At 50.9% G+C, this 19384-nt stretch overlaps 7 protein-coding genes across 7 annotated transcripts; 3 read left to right on the forward strand and 4 right to left on the reverse strand.

Moving 5' to 3' along the window:
* Positions 1-1616: 1616 nt before the first annotated feature.
* Positions 1617-2851, reverse strand: N7458_008913 (thioredoxin-like protein 1; the record flags this gene model as incomplete). The annotated part of the gene is made up of 3 exons (XM_056912295.1): positions 1617-2391; positions 2496-2643; positions 2776-2851. The coding sequence occupies 3 exons, from the start codon at positions 2849-2851 to the stop codon at positions 1617-1619; spliced, it is 999 nt and encodes a 332-aa protein (XP_056761144.1).
* A 970-nt stretch (positions 2852-3821) lies between these two features.
* Positions 3822-4406, reverse strand: N7458_008914 (Heat shock protein DnaJN-terminal; the record flags this gene model as incomplete). The annotated part of the gene is made up of 1 exon (XM_056912296.1): positions 3822-4406. The coding sequence occupies one exon, from the start codon at positions 4404-4406 to the stop codon at positions 3822-3824; it is 585 nt and encodes a 194-aa protein (XP_056761145.1).
* A 1324-nt stretch (positions 4407-5730) lies between these two features.
* On the forward strand, positions 5731-8332 carry N7458_008915 (fungal specific transcription factor domain-containing protein; the record flags this gene model as incomplete). The annotated part of the gene is made up of 9 exons (XM_056912297.1): positions 5731-5752; positions 5911-5944; positions 6006-6301; positions 6369-6875; positions 6924-7113; positions 7168-7305; positions 7360-7835; positions 7898-8101; positions 8169-8332. 9 exons carry the CDS (start codon positions 5731-5733, stop codon positions 8330-8332), a joined length of 2031 nt encoding a protein of 676 aa, XP_056761146.1.
* A 160-nt stretch (positions 8333-8492) lies between these two features.
* N7458_008916 (FAD-binding oxidoreductase) lies at positions 8493-10306 on the reverse strand (the record flags this gene model as incomplete). The annotated part of the gene is made up of 3 exons (XM_056912298.1): positions 8493-9528; positions 9622-9975; positions 10044-10306. 3 exons carry the CDS (start codon positions 10304-10306, stop codon positions 8493-8495), a joined length of 1653 nt encoding a protein of 550 aa, XP_056761147.1.
* A 427-nt stretch (positions 10307-10733) lies between these two features.
* On the forward strand, positions 10734-12510 carry N7458_008917 (carotenoid oxygenase family protein; the record flags this gene model as incomplete). The annotated part of the gene is given in 5 exon segments (XM_056912299.1): positions 10734-10919; positions 10983-11327; positions 11345-11494; positions 11668-11781; positions 11848-12510. 5 exon segments carry the CDS (start codon positions 10734-10736, stop codon positions 12508-12510), a joined length of 1458 nt encoding a protein of 485 aa, XP_056761148.1.
* Positions 12511-12954: 444 nt separating this feature from the next.
* Positions 12955-14101, reverse strand: N7458_008918 (peroxidase; the record flags this gene model as incomplete). The annotated part of the gene is made up of 2 exons (XM_056912300.1): positions 12955-13698; positions 13760-14101. The coding sequence occupies 2 exons, from the start codon at positions 14099-14101 to the stop codon at positions 12955-12957; spliced, it is 1086 nt and encodes a 361-aa protein (XP_056761149.1).
* A 2698-nt stretch (positions 14102-16799) lies between these two features.
* N7458_008919 (uncharacterized protein) lies at positions 16800-19246 on the forward strand (the record flags this gene model as incomplete). Its single annotated transcript, XM_056912301.1, has 4 exons — positions 16800-16914; positions 16991-17007; positions 17081-17214; positions 17236-19246. The coding sequence occupies 4 exons, from the start codon at positions 16800-16802 to the stop codon at positions 19244-19246; spliced, it is 2277 nt and encodes a 758-aa protein (XP_056761150.1).
* Between the last annotated feature and the right edge of the window lie 138 nt (positions 19247-19384).

Here is a 19384-nt window from a genome sequence, read left to right on the forward strand (position 1 = left end):
CCTCACACTACAGACCCAGATCTGGACCTCCAGACCCGCGAGCCTCTTACTGTATAAGGTGAATGGCACGATTGAGCGGGCCGCTCGGCAGGGTCGGTGGTCGTCTTGGGGGACCCGTACGGAAGTGCTAGCTAGGCTACTAGCAGTGCACCATGGAGGCATCCAAGCGATGTCGGCCGAGGCGAGCCGATGCGGTGGTTATTTCTCGGAAGATGAGACCTATTCTACGGAATCGGTGCCGAACTTCGTCTCTGGGTCCATCCATTGGAGTGTCATTCCCAGCCCGCGATTCAGAGTGGAATACACTCGCGGGTCCATTGTTATTATTTTGACACCGATACGTTTCAGCAATGGATTTCATCATACGATTTCGTCAGAGGATTCTGTTGCATGGTACGCTACTGAGCTCTGAGCTCCAGTGCGGGTTTGCTTCGACTAGAAGGGTCGAATATGGAGCTTGCACTTCCGCGCAGGTCGCAATGGCTGCAATTGTGTGGTTGCGTGGTTGCAGGTGGGTGTAGGATTGCTCCATCAACATGCGATCTGCGGCTGGGAGTCATTTGGCCACAGAATCACGTTGTGCGCAGTCCACGCTTGGTGCGGGTTGGCAGATATAGCGTAAGACTATACGTATAACGCCGTACTAACACGGTCCTAGACCTGGAAGAAAACTCTGATCTTGATACTGTCCAGCTGGGCCAGCTTGCAGGTCAAGCTCTGATTGACTAACTCGTCAGGACCGAAGCTCTCCAGGACGACAGCAACAAGAAAAAGATAAAAAGGCCTCAGTGGATGGTTTATTGTGAGATCACGCTCCCAGTAGGAGTCAGTCTCTTCCTATCATATATTCCATTATCCTCATCATCGACCCAAATAATATATGAGGAAGAAAAAGAGAAGAGAAGCTCGTCCCTGCAGAAAAAAAAAGAGGTCCACACTCGAACTGCTTACCTAATACGCGAGGTGTGTATAGACACCTCAGGCATTAAGGCACTAAGGCCATCAAGAAGCAACCGAGAAATGAAAAAAAGGAAGCCTCCGGAACAAGTATTCTTCCGGGCAAGCATCCACCGCAGCATAAATTCTTCGCTCGCAAGATCTCCTTCCTCTTTTCTTTTCTTTTCTTCTTCGTGCGGCGGCGCAGCTTCAAATTTAATACCTACCCGTGTTGCTTGGACGTCCACGGCCCTTGTCAAAGGGGCCTTCAGTGATGTTACCAGGTGTCGGTTGCGCCACAGACGAACGGAATTGCACACCGGTTCTTACTTTATGGGTCTTTCTGATTTTTCAAGGATGAGACCTTTTGGTTTGGGATCGGACATTTCTATTTTAATACGCCCTCGAATGTGGTGGGCTGTAGAGTTACCAGATATCCTCTAGCTTGGAGGTCAATGAGAAAGAAGATTTTTCGAGCTTTCGGTTCTCGTCCATTGTATTTGTAGCATTTTCTGTTTCTCGTAATGTGTGGTCTTAGGATCGATCACCATACTGTCCCTTCACCCACGGTTGGTATCACTCTTTTCTCTTCCAGTCATCTCTCTCAAGGTCTACCATGCCAAAATCACTTGAACAAACACGATAATGTAGTCTCCCTGTCCAGCCAGTGTCTAATTTTCTTACTCGCCAGGCTCGTCGCCAATCTTCTCCAGCTTCCCCATGGCCCTCTTCTCGCCCGCATCACCAATAACGCGAATGCGGTCCACGCGCAGCTTCTCGCTCTCCCCATCGCCATCCACGAAGAAAATCACCAGCGAAGTCACATTCTGGAATTTGACGAACCGCAGATCAACCGTCGCAGTCCCCGTCTTCGCGTCCCACTGCTCCGGCTTGATCTCAATCGTCTGTTCCGGGTTCGTGTCCTCCGCCTGCTCGAATCCAAGTACATGCGAAGTATTCGTGTAGAGCTTTAGGGTGCGCGGTCGCATGGGCAGCTCGTCGTCGTCGTCGCTCTCGCCAGCGGCAGGAGGGAGGGAGGTCACATGCAGGGAGTGCACTTTGAGCTTCGACTGGAAGGGAATGTAAAGCATCAACTGCTCGTCCGTGTCGCTCTCGACCCAGTCCGCACCGCTGCTGCTGCCCTCGGCCTTGCCCTTGCCCTTACCAGCCAGAGCGGAGGGCTTGGAGGTGTTGAACAGCACACCCGGTTCCCCGAACTGGTTGTCCCGGTTGAGCAGATCCAATCCCTTGGTGTCAACCTGGTCCGTCACATCGGTGTATCGCGCAGCCACCTCGGCGCCCAGCCAGGTTGCGCCGCTTCCTTCGCCAGATCCGCCATCGGACTTGGTTGCTTCTGATGCAAGTCTCCGGACCACTTCAGTCAGTTTCTGAGGGTCGGCCCCGGCGACGGTCTTGATGCTGCGGCCGTTCTCGAAGACGATGAAAGTCGGGTACCTGCAGCGCAGCGGGAAAGAGTCAGCAAATCTCATTCGTAGTGTATACAGTTCGCTCATTCTTCTCGTAGATAAAATTTAGAGAAGCTGTATCATCCCACGTACGCTCGGACACTGTATGTCTGCGCAAGCTCTGTCTGTTCGTCACCGTTGATCTTGGTGAATGTGATATGGTTTGGGCGGGACAGCTGCGACGCCAGGTTTTCGTAGACGGGGGCAATAGCTTTGCAGGGACCACACCAGTCGGCGTAGACTATGCTCCACGAAACGGATCTCAGTCAGCAATTTGCCCTTTTTTGGAGTTCCGCTCGGAAGGTGGGTGATTCCACGGCGGAGGGGGTGCTGGGAGTATCGCAAACTCAGCCACGGGAGCATCACCACTTACAGTCTGCGACAACAAAGTGCGAGGAGCTCAGCAGTGAGCTGAACTGATTGGTTGAGGATATGTTGATGACGGCCATGGTGGGAGGTTGGGGGGTGTAGAGAGTGAGAAAGAGATGGCGGGGGAGTCGGAGGAGGTTTGTTTTGCCCGGTTTGGTAAATATGTCATCCGCCCCTCGATCAACGCACTTGAGCCATCTCACCACTCGGGCAATGAACTATGCTCTTGGCACCTACACCGATCTGGTTGTGCTTCTATAGGTTTAATCCATGTTGTAAATCTCTTGGTTTCTTTTTTTACTTCTGAACCTTTGGATCGTGTATGTTTGGCTATCGATTATCTAGCCACCGGTAGGATATATATCGACCGTTTCGGGCGAGCTCCAGGCTACCGTTGAAGATCATCAAGCCACGCGTTGAATATACACACTTCAGAGACCGTAAACATCATTTACACAACGAGATTCTAGCCTACGGCCTGTAGATGGCCGATAAACAAGAAGGCACAGAGAAACAATCTCCTGTACGTTGTCGATTAAGAACTAAGGTCGAGGTATGTCAAGTGGGTCTAATGACCTCGAGCTATCAATTTCTGCGGAGCTTCACAATACTCTGTTTAGTTCAATTGCCTGAACGCAGATATATCAAGTATTGGAAGACTCCATTAACACTGATGCCCCAAGCATTTTCCTAGAATGCTATGTAAATCCGCCCAGGTTCTGCGAGCGAAGACTGATAGGCCATCTTCAAGAACCGAGAAAGCGAGGAGCTGACAGCATATATCTGACATCGAGGGATGTAGCCATAGATGGTCATGACAGAAACTGTACCCGTAGAGCCGCAGGCTCAACACTTAGGAAGGAGAAGCCAGAAAGCCTGCTGTCCTGGAGATCCTTTCATGGAATCTGACTTCCGCGCCCATCGTCAAGGAGGCGTGGTAAGCATAGGCCCGAGGGAACAAGTCCTATCCCAAAGGGAGCGACGGCTCTACCCAAGGGACGCAGACGGCAGTTTAGATGACCGCAAAAGAATGCAGCTCAAGTATCTCTCTCAGCCATCATCCTCAACAGCGAAAAGAACCTTGAGCCAAAGACTGCACCCACGACACCCAACAATAATCTCGCCATGGTCCGCCTCTCTCTCCAAATCATCCTCCGTCACCAGAAACCCTCTGTCGTCGCCACATCGACAGCCACGGTACCAGCAGGCCCTGCGCTCGCCATCTTCGTCGCACGCAAGATCCCCCAGATCCACGATCTCCAGACCAGTATGAAAGACGTCGCCGGTCTTTTCTCGTTCCGCGACCTTTAACCGGTCTAGTCTCAGGGTACGGTCATATTCTGCGCGCAGCGCCCGGTCGCAGAGCGTCTTGTACGCGGTGGTGATCTCGTCAATGGTATACGCGCGCTGGCCTGCAGCGTCATCGCCCGATCGGGAGAGGATCCCGTCGCGAGAAGCTGGCATGTTCATTCCTGCATCCTGCGCGAGGGCACCGGCCTTGTCGGGGTGGTGCTTGAGGAGGGCCTTGTGATACGCGAGTTTGATCTGCTGTTTCGACAGGGTGGCTGATGAGGTTGTGAAGGGGATACCGAGAATCTGGTAGTAGTCGGCGCGGGCGGGAGTCGTCCTCGTCATTCTGAAGGAGGTCTTTTGTGGGTTGTCGTGTCTCGTTGGTTCAATGTCACGACTAGTCAAGCGCAGTGCAGGGCTGGCTGGCGAGTCGGAGCCGTACCCTAGGGTTGGGCGCACGTCGCAAAACCGAAGAAAGTGTGCTAAAAGCGCGTAAAGAAGGTCGCTAGCCTTGCTGGGGGTAGGTTAGACGGGTCAAGGGTACGCCGATGTCCCTTGTGCAAGGTGCTTGAAGAAATCAAAATGGCGGGTCGAGTTCCATCGGGGATGGCGGGGAACAAAAAGATTGGATAAGAAAAGTTGCCCGCTGCCGGACGAGTTCCAATCTTAGGGTAGTCCTCTGTGAAAATGTTTACAGTTGGTACATGGAAATTAGACTGGATGTGAACATAATATAGACCACGATGTCGCAGTTTAATTTCCGGTCTTTTATCACTCGAAAGTGTGGTGGCTGCACCTCTTCTCTCTACTTCTCGTGTCTCACGTACTCTCAGATCAGCCGAGATATGGAATCAGGTCTTATACGTGAACTGACATGATGTTGTAGATAGATGATAGGAAGCGCAATCCTGGAAATTCCAGCCCTAGATTGCTTCTAACTTCCAACTTCAGCCTTCTATACAGATACAAAAAAAACGATGACAAGCGTATGTTCAATTGAAGAATAGACGGAAGACAGAGGGAATGGTGGTTGGACAAATGTGACTGATTGGGATCTATTTGCGTGATGAATTCTGTGACAGTGGCTTAGAACGCCGGAAAGATGACCCGAGGCCTCATGATATCAAATAGTTTCGCCTCGACAAGAAGCTGTTCAAACGGTCTTCATCTAGAGAGCGTCTCCGGGGATACCGGGGAACGGTAGGGACGGGACATGACGAAGCAGGGATCTAGTAAAAGAGGGTTTCCCCACAGACAGTGCATCGAGGCCAAGATAGCCGAGAGATCTTTCAACAAAATGTACATTAAATAACAATTGACAAGAACCTTGTCAAGAGTAGGAGTATATCAATTGTGGTAAGAACAGCCACGAAAGGGTGGAGACGTGAAGACGGTGTAAAGTGGCAATAGCCGAGTGGTTCTTGTCGGAATTCATGGATCGATGTACTTCATCCATCCTCCTTAGTTACCCTCGACGCCAGTGACGATTGGAGGCAATTCTAGGTGAAACTAGAGAGTGCCTCAGCAGCTTTTTCCTTTTTTATTCTCGCGCTCTGCCACAGTCTCAGGGTCTCGCTATGCCAGATGAATACAATGCTATAGATGCACCCATTAATACCAGCAGGCCTTTGGGTCGCAAGAGGAAACGAGTCTCGGTAGCCTGTCGACCATGTCGGTCACGCAAGTCCCGTGTATGTAGGAACCAACCAGTATCTCTAAAATTCGTTTGATCTGATATATGACGGCTTACCTTTGAATGGCATGCAGTGCAATGGCGCGAATCCGTGCTCGACGTGCGAGGAGATGGAGGTTTATTGCGAATATGATTTACCCTGCACTATCCGGGCAGCTTCCAAGGTCAGGGAAGCTCCCGTTGATGCTCGGTATGTAGGTTGATCCATTGCTCACCGTGAACACTTGATTTGATTGAATCTTACCTGCTAGAAATGACCGTACTACTGCTCTAGAAGATCGCCTACATGCCATCGAGCGCAGACTGGCGTATCTAGAAGATAATTCCTTGCCACCGAACAGTCAAACCTCTGAAGCACTCAAATATGGGTCAAGGGCACTGACGCAGCAACCAAAGGCTGCACGCAGAGGTTCCTCGACTATTCGGCAAGAGACGCCGCTCACAGTTTCTGCACTGAGTATGTCGAGAATTTCCGACCAATCCGATGGAGTCGATGGAATGGGCTCGGTTGCACTTAGAGAGGGTGCCGAAGAAGACGAATACTTTGGTATGAGCGTGTTTACTTGGGCGATTTGAAACTTTGCCCTTCTGAAAGACGTGCTGATCGGCTGCAGGCAACTCGTCCAATGTGGCCTTTTTACGATCAATCATCCAGGCCACTGTTCATTCCGCGGGACTCGGATCTAGGAGGGTATCAGAGCCGGAAATCACCAACTCCGATCATCACGGAAATGACGATTCGAGTTCATTCCTGATGTGGCCGTTTCGCACGAATCAGTCAGGCAACTCGTCACAGCGCACCGCGATTGATCCTTTCGCACTTCCTCCCAGGGATGCAGCAGACGATATGCTACATTTATACTTCAACACCGTCAATCTTATGATCCCTTGTATTCACGAGGACTTGTTTCGACAAGCCTTGTTCCTGATGAGAACCAATGGACCTGAAAACATTAGAAGATCGTGGCTCGGCGTTTTGAACATGATATTCGCTATCACCACGAACGTGATGACCCCGACTTCGCCTACACAGGACCGAGCACAACAGTCGAATACATTCTACGAGAGAGCTATGGAATTGATAAGCCCTGGGATTCTGGGCCGACCTTCAGTTGAGATGGGTATGTAGGAAACCCCACTTGATACATTCAGACTACTAATGAAGTTAGTGCAATTATTCCTTCTTATGGAGATTTACCTTGAAGGCACCCCTGCCTCTTCACTAGCATGGACGTTTCACAGTCTAGCTGTCAAGGGGTCCTATCAACTTGGACTTCACTTGTCAGGATCTTCACGGCTCTCGCAGGTCGAACGAGAATGCCGACGGAGACTATGGTATTGGTGCATAACGAATGATCGGTACTTTCTCCTCGAGTATTTGTGACCAATTCCTCGAAACTGACGGTATTATAGGCTATTGAGTGTCGGATATGGTCGTCCTCCCCTGATTCCCTTGTCCCACGTAAAGATAGAGCCCTGCGCTCGTCTCCCTTTCAGTAAGGTGGCTGATGAGGTTGTTGCTTCGTCCTCCACATACTTTGACTCGATGATGTATGCTCAAAGAGTGATCACTCTCACGGCGATTCTTTGACTGACGTATTCCAGCACTATAACTCACATAATGGGCGACGCAATTGACCGACTTTACGGGCAAAATTTGGGATCTATTCCACCGGCCTACACCAGCGAGACTCTTAGTCAGGTTTCAGACTTGTTATCACAACTCGACCAATGGCAAGAACAGCTCCCACGGCACCTGAAAGCGATAGATGCCTCTGAGAATATCCTGGAAAATGCGTCGAAGAGTTTAGAAATTACACGACTGAGAGTACTCCTCTCCTTTCGCTATCTTGGGGCAAGAATTCTCGTTCTGCGGGCAATTTTGACCCACTTCTTCTCTCCATGTGGTAGGAACAGCTGCAATGAGCATCTTTCCGAATGGCTCCTGGATTCTAGCTTTCCGCTCATCGCAGATCTCGTGCGGACATGTCTTCGGATCTTCCGAATAAGCACTGAGCTTCTCGCTGCATCAGAGAATAACCAGAATCTCCTTGGAGCATGGTGGTTTTCCTGTTATTACAGTATGACCCTCCTTTTCTCGAACCATACCTGTATGATTGGTGTACAAACTAACGAGATATAGCTTTCAACGCGTCACTTGTCATACTAGGTGTTCTATTCATCAAGCAGAACCCACTATACTCAATGAGACTTCGTGATTCCGACGATCTAAGACCTTCGCTCGATATTGCCATGTCAATTCTCCGAGGACTGGATAGCGGCAACAGGACGATCATGCGATGCCGAGATATTCTCGAGAGATTGATTGCTAACTTTGATGCTAAAGGTATGCTTACACACATTCTCACGATAACTAATCGAAATGAAGAACGTTGGCTAATAAAGTGAAACAGCGCATACCACTGATCTAACATCCCCTGCAAATTCAGGCTCGCCATCCAGTGAATGGGCATGGCAACTCATGGACTCAACTTTGTTCAATCCTGACGCTTCCTTGGGCTTTGCTCCGGCTATTCCCAATGATACCGCTTCTTTCTTTCTTCCAGTCAACTTTTAGTAAGGATTGATGACAGGATGAGAGAGTTACTGTCATGATTTAATCATGATCTTCAATGATAGTACACGAACTCATTATTACTCCAAGTAGCATTTTAAAACCATTTGAATTGAACTATATGTACACTGTGCAGTCATAAGGAGTACGACAAAAGGTCTTTCTACATCCGAGGCTTCGAGTTCACGCTCGATCTACCGGACGGCCAAATTCCAGATTTCCCAGGCGACAAAATCCCTCTAGGATCCAGGAATTCCTTGAGCTTGGTAGTGAATTGTTTCAGAGCACCGCCATTGAAGTTGAAATGAGAAGCCACCTCATCCATGTAATCAAGATGAGTACGGTAAGCAGTGTAGCCCATCTCAGCTGCATCATGAATAACATGGCGCATGAGCTGATCAACACTCTCCGCCTCCTCGTCAGTGTAAATGATCAACTCGATGCCAATCACATGTCTGGGGAACACGTGGAAGTCTGCGAAGAAATCGAACTTGGCATCGACCGTCCGCTGCTTGGCCTTGAGATACCACTCATACAGCTCTCGACCAGACGGTGGGAAAAGAGGGGAGTAGTCGATGTGACTGCCAGGCTTTTGGCGACTGTTGAGAATGGCCAGTGGCGCCAGGGTTGGAATACCACTATGGGGAATTTCTTCCTCCTTGATGGTAGCAGTGGTGATGGATTCCCCAGGTGTACCAGGGAATTCTCGCCACTTCATAGTAGCACCGGGGATGGCGTTGAATGCACGGCGGGTGGTTTGGAGGAGTCCTGGAAGCAGCTCAACTTGCGAGTACAAGGAGAAGTATGCCCGCCAGAAGCCCCACTTTTGTTCGACACGAATTTCTTCGAGTACATCATAGGGAACATAGCTGTGTGGTTTCATGTATCCCTGCACCTTCCCCTGTACACTGGCCACACGTGATGTTAGTGCGATACGGAAGATGTTGGCAATGGAGGGAGAGTTGAGTATGACTGAGCGACGCATCAGGTCTGATAAGATGCTCACAAGAGCCACGAGGTCGGATTCTTGGGGCACATCCACTTCAACGGTGGCATAGGCTTCTGGAGCGGGAATCATCTGGATGCCGATTTTGGTGACGATTCCTAAAAGAGGCACGAGAATTATATCAGAGTCGATTCGAGAACCAAGTGATGAATGATAAATGCTTTTGAGGTAGGAAAACTGCACCCAAATTGGACTGGAAGAAAAGTCCGTCCACGCTAGGGCCGAAGCCTCTACGCATATATATTTAGCAAATACTCAACTCAAGTCTCCAGTGGAAGTATCTTACCCTTTGTAAAGTGCGAATAGTTGGCTACCCTCCATCGCACCCATGCCTGTCCGCAGTAACTCCCCATTTGGTAAAACGACTTCCATCCCGCACTGCGCCTGAGCATGGTCTCCCAAGGGCGTATAGCCAAACCCACGCTCCGTGGTATTTCCAAGGACGGACCCCCAACCAATGGCTGGCACGGAAGGCCAGAGCTTGAGGCCCCGTCTTTGGATTTCTTCATATAGATCGAAGAAGGATACACCTGGTTCCACGATTGCGTAGCCGTATTCTTCGTTGATTTCGACAATGGTGTTCATTCGATGCAGATCCAGTACAACCGTTCCTTTGACGACCGGTGCAGAGCCTCCGTATCTGGAATGACAAGTCAGTCAGTGAAAGGACCGATATAAGCATTTAGCTCTTGCATTGTCTGTACATACCCAAGGTTCTTCCCCCGAGAGACCGTCCACAACGGGATGACATATTGATTCGCCAGCCGAACAATCTCACGAACTTCGTCGACAGATTTGGGACGTACGGCTCCACTGGGTTCATGGCTCATGGGGGATGCAAAAGGGTCGCCATAAGCTGTCGAGCCCGAAGGGCCTTCCAACCCACCCGAAGAGGAGTGACGAGAGACATTGGGTTCACCAATAATTAGGGCAACGCTATCAAAAAACTCCTGCAATCTTTGCGAATCCATATTGAGGCTCATTGGTGGTAACTCGACAAAAGCCAACTCCGAGCAATCGTTCGCGAGGAATGTTTTAATTCAGATACTTTGTGAATGGTACCAGGAACGTCCCTTTTAAGCTGAACGTCAATCTTTCTAGGAAGCCTCGGCGTCATTAATATTAGTCTATTCTATCCCCATACACTTCTCTATTTTGCGGGGAGATCGGGTAACCGGGTGTACGGGTAAGCGGGGAGTCGGGGGTAAGTGGAATTGGTACACACCCTGAATGATCAGTCGCTCCGCAATAGACAGGGTCACGCGTAAGTTAGATCTCTTTATTATCCTTTAAATCTGGCCTTGAACTTTAAAACAGGTTATCTATCTCCAACATATCATCATCACTACCTGAAATCTGCTTGACCATCCCGACCCCTTGGAGACCACGAAAATCACCATGGAGGCCAAAGTAGAGAGTGCTTTCCCGGATCGACCTCAATTTCAAGGGTTTATGAAACCATGTCGAATGGAAGGGGAGATCCAGGCACTGGAAATTCATGGCAATATCCCCAAGGACATCGATGGGACATTCTATCGAGTGATGCCCGATCCGCAGCTTCCTCCATTTGTTCAAGATGATCCGGTAGGTCCATTTCAAACATATCAATTCCCAAGTCAAATTCGATACTGAGAAAAGGGTGGAAAGTGGTTCAATGGCGATGGTAACATCGCCGCCTTTACGATCAAAGATGGGAGTGTGTCATTCCGTCAACGATATGTGCGGACCGAAAAATTCACTCGTGAACGAGAAGCGAAACGGGCTCTTCTCGGTATGCTCCCTTTATTCACTTTAAACCAATGTTTTATACTCAACAAATGTCTAACATTTCGAAACTATCTAGGCAAATACCGCAACAAATTCACCGATGCCGTTGAATTCAAGATCCGCTCAACAGCCAACACCAACGTGGTATACTTCAACGGGCAGCTCCTAGCTCTCAAAGAAGATGCTCCCCATACGCACTCGATCTTGCCACCTTGGAAACCAAAGGTCTCTATGATTTCGAGGGGCAACTCCCGAGTCTGACATTTACCGCGCATCCCAAGTTCGATCCGAAGACTGGAGAGATGGTCTGCTTTGGCTACGAGGCGAAAGGAGATGGGACTCCAGATGTATGTTACTATAGCGTCAGTCCGGACGGCAAGTTCACCGAAGTGGTTTGGCTGGTTGCGCCGGTGGCTGCTATGATTCATGATTTTGCTGTGACGGAGAATTGGGTAAGTTCTGACCCCATGATGTTTGACTGAGGTCCCTGGGACATAAAGCCCGTTAGTGAGATGTAGTTGCTGACATCGACGGCTTGAAGGTGCTTTTCCCTATCATCCCTCAGGTCTGCGACGTTGAGAGAATGAAACAAGGCGGCGAGCATTGGCAATGGAGCCCAGAGACACCATTCTATCTTGGCGTGTTGCCCCGTCGAGGAGCGAAGCCAACGGACGTCAAAGTGAGTTAAGCTTCGAGTCTACCTAGCGAATAACCTTCACGTACTAAGCTAACCCAATAACTATAGTGGTTCGAATACAAAAACTCCTTCCCAGGACACACCGTCAACGCCTATGAGGACAAGAACGGAAACATCTCGCTGGACTTGGGTCTAAGCGACAAAAATGTCTTCTTCTGGTGGCCAGACGCCCAAGGAAACGCACCAGAACCAAGCTCCATCCTCTCCCAACTAGTTCGATTCACCTTCGACCCTACATCAAAGGAGCTGAACCTGCCCAGCCCACAGCTCCTCCAAAAGGATAATACCGAATTCTACCGCATCGATGACCGCTTCGCCACAAAACCCCACCGACACTGCTTCATGGACCTCATGGATCCCAGTCTGGGAACTGATTTCCAGGCCATCGGCCCGCGACTCGGTGGTGGCTATCCTTTGTACAATAGTCTTGCGCACTTGGACGTTATCACGGGGAAGACGGAAATTTACTTTCCTGGTAAGACGCATATGGTGCAGGAACCTGTGTTTATTCCTCGTAGGGGGTCGGAGATCGAGGGGGATGGGTATTTGTTGGCTTTGGTGAATAATTACGATACTATGTCTAGTGAGCTGCATATGTTGGATACAAAGGATTTTACGAGGGTACAGGCCATTGTGTTGTTGCCGATTCGGCTGAGACAGGGGTTGCATGGGAATTGGGTTGATGCGTTGGATCTGAAGGCGGCTGTTTGAACTGTCTGTCGTGGATTTTGTATGTGAAGACATTTAATCCAAGGGTATACAGGGCTGCACATGAGGGTGAAGTAAGCCGCAATAGTCTGTTATCCCAAGGAAGCGGTTAAGATCAATTCCTGGAGCATTAATGGCGTATCAGTCTGGGTCCTAGAAGCGTAGATTGTCATTTTCACCACGTAAAGGATTATAAGATAGTGAGCATTTACAGATAATCTAGCGGACTAGTCTTGTTCCATCGACTTTTTACGATCCAGAAAGAAAATCTAAAAAATCACATTTGGGCAATCTAAGATCTCTCTATCTACCGAGAACTCTATATCTAAGATCGAGCAACAATCCGGATATCAAACATATGAAAGAAATTGAACACAATGTATGTGGTCAAGTGAAACCCCCAAACTATCGGGGAAGCGTACACTCCAAATCACATCAAAGATCTCTTTACTCAGAGGTCTTGAAGACGAAGCGGTCCTCGGGCTTGCTGGTGAAGGGGACACCGTTCTCGAGGAGCTTAACGTAGACCTCGGCGAACTCCTTGAAGAAGACATCGCTGTCCTTGGCGTAGCGCTCAACGTGCGTGCGGAAGCCCTTGTCCTTGATGAGGGCAATGTCAGCGGGCAGCATCATCAGAGTGGAGGTGGTCTTGTCAGTGAACTGAGCGGGACCGTTCCACTTGCGCTGGTTCCACTTCTCGTCAACGAGCAGACGGAAGAACTCGTTGGTGAAGACAGTCGGGCTGAAGTTCCAGGGGCCGTCGTAGCCGGAGCGGTCGGTGTGAGCACGGCCCAGAGCGTGGGCACCGATCAGAGCGACCATCTCACGGTCATCGAAGCCCATGCGGCCGAAGACGTCGCGGATGTGGCGGTGGTCCTTGGAGGCATCGGGCAGACGGCCGTCAGGAGTGCAGGCGGCGACATCCTTGTCCCCACGGCCGGGTCTCCAGGGGATGATAGGACCACCCAGCTCCTGGATGGCGGCGGAACCGGCCAGGGTCCAGAGATCGGAGTAGGTGATCCAGGGGAACTTGGCCTTGACGGGCTCGAGGAAGTCGCGGGCGTGCTTCAGACCAGCGTTGGCACCGTGGTCAGACTCAGGAGCGAAACGCATGGTTGCTCCATTCGAACCGCCAGTGCCGGTCTCCTTGTCATAGGTACCGCTGGCGTGCCAGGCAAGACGAACGAGGACCTATCGAAACACCCGTGTTAGTTGCTAATTTGTGTTGTGTTTGTGCCAATTGGTAACATACGGGACCGTAGCTGCCATCGTCATAGTCGGTCTCGTTGGCCATACGGTAGGCAATCTCATCGTAGACCTTTTGGTAGTCCTCCTTGGTGGGAACGAAGGGGCCCTTGGTGGACTCGCCGTTCAGGTAGAAGTAGGCACCAGCACCACCGGCCACGGCAATGGCAAGAGCAAAGATACCGCCAGAGCCACCCTTCTTCTCACCAGCCTCCGAGGCATAGCCACGACGAGCAGAGGCACGGAAACCCTGCGCGGGGAGGGCAAAGCGAGCAGAGCGCGCAGCCGGACGGAACGAGGAGGTCGAGCGCAAGAAGGCGCGGGAGGCGGAGCGAGCAGCGGAAGCCATTGTGATAAGAGGAGGAGGTAAGAACGAGAGGAGGGGATGGTATTCACAGAATGTAAATGAAAGAAAGGAATGGGAGGGAAGGAAGAGTCCAAGAAAAGAAAGAAAAGGAAGAAGCCGGGGGAGGGGCGGAGATAAATGAGCTGCAAAGTGTTGCCCCCTTCCATTCCACTCCCAAACAGCCTCCTACCAATGAACAAGCCAGCGTTTCCGAGTGATTTCGTCCGTATCAAGAGAAACCGCTGGAATCGGGGCCAATCAATTGGTCCACATCTTCACGATAGCCTCGGCGTTTGGCTTTCCTCCGCATTTTCCATACGCTCCCCGCGGCGCAAACTATCCTCCATCCATGGCTCTTTCAGGTTCCCGCTCCGGTAGGTAATGGTCCGGGGCTGTTCTGACTGACCTCGCGAGTCCTTGTCTTGATCACACACACTACTCTCTCGGACTTTCCCTTCATCCTAGCAGAGATAGATGCCTGTGAATTTCATTCCGTACACACACGTCGGGTCCACATCCGTTGCAGTGGGACCACCATTACCAACGAAAAGACTCTGCTTGGCTGGCCACCGAACGAGGCTCCACTGCGACCTGCACGGCCTGCTCCGATAAAGTCGCTTACCTCATCGACCGGTCTGGCTCCAGGGGGCTTGCTAATAAACGCCATCCAGGTCGTCATCTGGAGGACAGGGTCTTCAATTGGAGGTGAGATTTGCCATTTGCTTAACAAGCGGCTTTGGAAGCTGGATTCATGGCTAGACTCGCAGCCTGATGGAGGCAAACCTGAGATAATAGAATCTAACACGTTTGAAAATTGTAAAATTCTGTATGATCGTGATATCTCGCTGGATTATAGGCTTATACCGGGCAAAATATATAGAATGTAACTATGTGTTAAGGTTGCAGGAGCTAGTGCTTATACTCTGTCTTGGCCAGTATTGAGATTGCACGACCACGATTGAATGGAATTGAACCGTTCCTATGAAAAAGCATCAAAAGACTCAAGATTGTCAATTCCCTTGCTATTTTTCTCTAGCAACTAGCATGTCCGTGTTCAACAAGGTCGAGGACTGTTTGATCAAACCAGGTAGGAAAGAACCATCTCAGATAGCTCGAAGGACGCTAGTGTGGTGCACATGGACTCAAGAGGACCGCGCACACCCGGCGAGCTTTGATTAGGCGAAACTTCATCTGATAAATATCTCCATGAATCCGGTCATACAAAGGGGGATTAAATTGGTTTTAATTTCGCTAGGAGCGCCATCTATGAATAAAGATCCGACCTTTTCAGGAGTTGACTTGCCCTCTGCAGGATACCTCCAAGTGCTATACCCGCCTAGGCAGTGAATGTCTTGTCTTCGAATGCTCAGAAACGTTTACAAGGAGAAGATGATGGATTCAACTGCAATTGCATTTATCAAATCTATCTTGGGAATGTTCGTCGTAAAAAAGTCCTGCTGCTCGATGGAGGACGAGCACCAGGGTGGAGTAGACGCAGCCCTGCTAGAAGCTGTTTGGTTTTGTTCTCCCACGAACGAACGATAAAAATCACCCATGAAGCGTCCAGTGCCATCAGGAGGCACCACGCGGGTTATGTGGGGTTCGAAGCAAGCCTGCGCTGTTATGCTGCTTTGCTGTGATACTGCAAGATGATCACCCAAGCTCAGAGGGCCACGATCCTCACATTACAGGACCGCGACACTGCTCTGAGTGGTTGTGGTGGATGAGGTTGAGAAGAGAAGAGAAGAGAAGAGGAAAAGCGAAAAATGAGAAAATCGAGGAAATAGCGCCCGCACAACACGTGACCAGCATCCACCTGCTTGTGCTGGTGTCCTTGACCTCACGTGACCGGTCCCTATTTGGGGGAAAATTTCGGGTTTCCATTTCTTCTTTTTCTTCTTTTTCTCTTTACACTTTTTACCTCGAACGCATAATCAACCTCCAGTTCTCTCCGCCATAGGATGGCAGGTCATATTGGCGTACCAGATGAATCCCTCTGAGTGCTTGTGACTCCTCGACGGCATTGGGTAGTTCTTTTTGGAGCTTCCTGCGTGCGGTGGTGGATGCGAGTCATCGGATGCTCGAACATTTCATTTTAACCTATTTGGTTGAATTTGAAGCTCTGTAATTGTAGATATGATGGCAGTATCTGTCCTAGAGACTGCTTAGAGAAGACGCGGTAGATGATGTATATAGCATCCAAATGGGTGCTGTATTGTCAATTCCTATCTGGCTAGAGGCTTGAGCACAGCTTCTGAAGAGAGTGGAATAATCGGATGGTTCTTCTAGAAACACCCTAGAAAAGGAACCAAAGCTCCTAGCTAGGACCAGCCCCAGACAGCCGTTGGTGGAGCTGGAATTAGCATCCTCAGGGGTGCAAAGAGGCCACGCGTAGCACCAGAGGACTCAAGACTGGCCAAATGTCCAGTCCAGAATAAGTCCTAGCGATCTCCAGATCAAATCAGGCCAGATTCCGGAGGGTCCCATTCTCATCCAGTCAGTACCGGTTGCCCCTCGCAGATTCTCCGGTCCTCGTCGGTCTCGGTCTGGTCGGGACCCTGGCCCTGGTCCCTGGTTCTTCTCCGCCTACCTTTACTAGACTACTTCTCCTCTTTCTCTCCTCACCCCCCTATTACTCCATTATTATTTCCATTCGCTCCGCAATCATTGCATTGTGTCCATTCCTTTTACATCTTTCACCATGCCGAATGGCATTAGCAAGCGCCAGCAGTTGCGCAATGAGAAAACCCTCGCCGAGCTGATCCGCACGGTTCCCGGCAATGACCGTTGTGCCGATTGCGATGCCTTGACCCCAGGTTTGTCCCCCCTTCGACACTTGGCACTGCCTGTTCGTGGAATGTCTGATCTAATTTGCACGTCGGTCCATTATAGGATGGGCAAGCTGGAACGTATGTGTCTCTCCGTTATTTCCGTGTCCTCCTTACACCTAAATATCTCAAGACTGATCGTGTGTTCGAATAGATGGGTATCTTCCTGTGTATGCGGTGCGCCGCAATCCACCGCAAGCTGGGAACACATATTTCCAAGGTCAAGTCCTTGTCAATGGACACTTGGTCTTCGGAACAGGTCGATGTGAGTGGAATCCGGTTTTTGAAGTGAGCGTCTGGAGCTAACAGGTCTGGCGCGGTGATGAAGAATATGAAATCGCACGGCAATCTCCTCATGAACAAGATTTATAACCCCAAAAATATCAAACCGCCTGTCCCCACCGATGTCGACGAGGCCGATTCGTGCATGGAACGGTTTATCCGGCAGAAATATCAGTACCGATCATTGGAGGACGGGAAGCCGAAGCCCCCGAGTCGCGAGGATGCTAGTTACACCCGAAGTCATGACCGGAGGGAGGAAAGAAGGGAACGGCAGAGGAGCTATGATGACTCTCATCGTGATGATTACTCTCCCGAAGGCTCCCCGCCACCGCTGCCTCCCAAGTCGGGCAAGTTCTTTGGGTTTGGTCTTCGATCGGCTTCCTCGACCTCGAACCTGCGCCGATTCGGAACCAAGTCCAAGTCGTCGAACTCGCCCACTTCTGATCAGGGATCTTGGTCCCCGCCGCCTCGCCGGACGACCGGACTTGGTGCACCGGTTGCCGATGTGACGACTGCGTCGTTCGAAGCTAAAATGGCCGCTTTGCGGGATATGGGCTTCACCAATGACCGACGAAACGAGATGGTCCTTCGCGGACTGAATGAGAATCTGGAAAAGTCAATTGAGACGTTGGTACGATTGGGCGAAGGGAGCAACCCGGTGTCAAGGGCCAAAACTCCCGTCCCGACGAGCAACACCAGCACTGCTGCTCCTACCGCGCCAAAGCCGGCGGTATCACCCAATCCATTCGACATGCCCGTCGCCACGACCGGCAATCAGGTATCGCAGCAGCCGCAGTCTATGTCTTATAACCCATTCGACCGACCAGCTCAGCCACAGACCCAACAATCGGCACAGCCTTTGGAAATGTCGTTCCAAAACCTCCAGGTCTCCCAGCCGCTCTTCCCGCACTCGACCGGTGGATATCCCGCGCAAACCGGCTTGATGCCACAGGCAACGTATCAGCAGCCAATCACTCCGCCAGCCACATCTACCTTTTCTCAGAACGGCTATGTCTCGTCACCCCAGGCGATGGATAGCAACTACAACCCTTTCTTCCAACCCTCAGCTCAACCGCAGGGCGGCATGGGTGCCCAATCCTTCCCCAACCCCAGCGCGCCACAGAGCAATCCTTTCTTTAGCACGACGCCTCAAACGCAAAATCCTTACTTCCAACAACAAGCGCAGCAAAATGGTGCATCAATTCCGTCAACGAGCCTCCCTCGACAACCCCAGCATGCAAACACTATGCCGGCAATTTCTTCAACTTCACCCTTTGGCACCTCTCCTTTCGGTACATCTCCCTTCGGCCAGGCACCTTTTTTCCAAACACAGCCGCAACAGCAACAGAAACAGCAGCAGCAGCAGCTACAGCAACCTCAGCAACTCCAGCCACAGGCCCCGGCTACTCCCCAGGGATCTTATAATCCTTTCCAGCAGTCCATGGGACCACAGAGTGCAGGAGGTTATCACAACCAGCTACAGCCCCAGCTACAGCCTCAGCAACCACAGCAGCTGATGCCCCAGCATACAGCCCGCATGGACAAGGGCAGCATCCTCTCATTATACAACCTCAACCAGGCCCCCTCCACCATAACTTCCATCCCCGAACAATCCCAATACCAGTTCCAGCCCGGCGCAGGAACCAGCCCCGTTCCCCCTCTCACAAACTCTCTCAACTCCACGCCCATAACCCAACCAGGCTCCACCATCCAGACCCCGCAACCCACCGTGAACGGCCCCGCCATGGGATCCCGCAATCCCTTCGGCGCTGCAACTGTCGGCTCAGGCCTGGCAGCTCAAGCAGGTGTCTCGGCCTTCCCTCCTTCCTCAGGTCTGGGCATTGGAATGGGTCTCAACGGGACTGCAGCTCCCATCGCACCAAACGGCATGAAAACCTCGCCCTTTTCCGGTCCACCACCGGTCACCACGGCCTTTCCGAGAACTCACATGAGCCAGCCGAGCGTCGATATCAACGGTCTGCAGAGCGGGCGCCACAGCCCCGATGCATTCGCCAGTCTGAGCGCACGCTACGGTTAACACTTGTCTTTCTTGCTGTGCTGGCTTTACCTGATGAGAACGAGCAATGAGCAACGAGAATCTGGACTTGGAATGTGCTGTTCCTGGTGTCTTTCCTGCTCTTACTCAACTTTTGGGTGGTTGTAATTGTGTTCTTTT

The sequence above is a fragment of the Penicillium daleae genome (genome assembly GCF_028827525.1).
Source record: "Penicillium daleae strain IBT 16125 chromosome Unknown utg000008l_segment0_segment0, whole genome shotgun sequence".
NCBI lineage: Eukaryota > Fungi > Ascomycota > Eurotiomycetes > Eurotiales > Aspergillaceae > Penicillium > Penicillium daleae.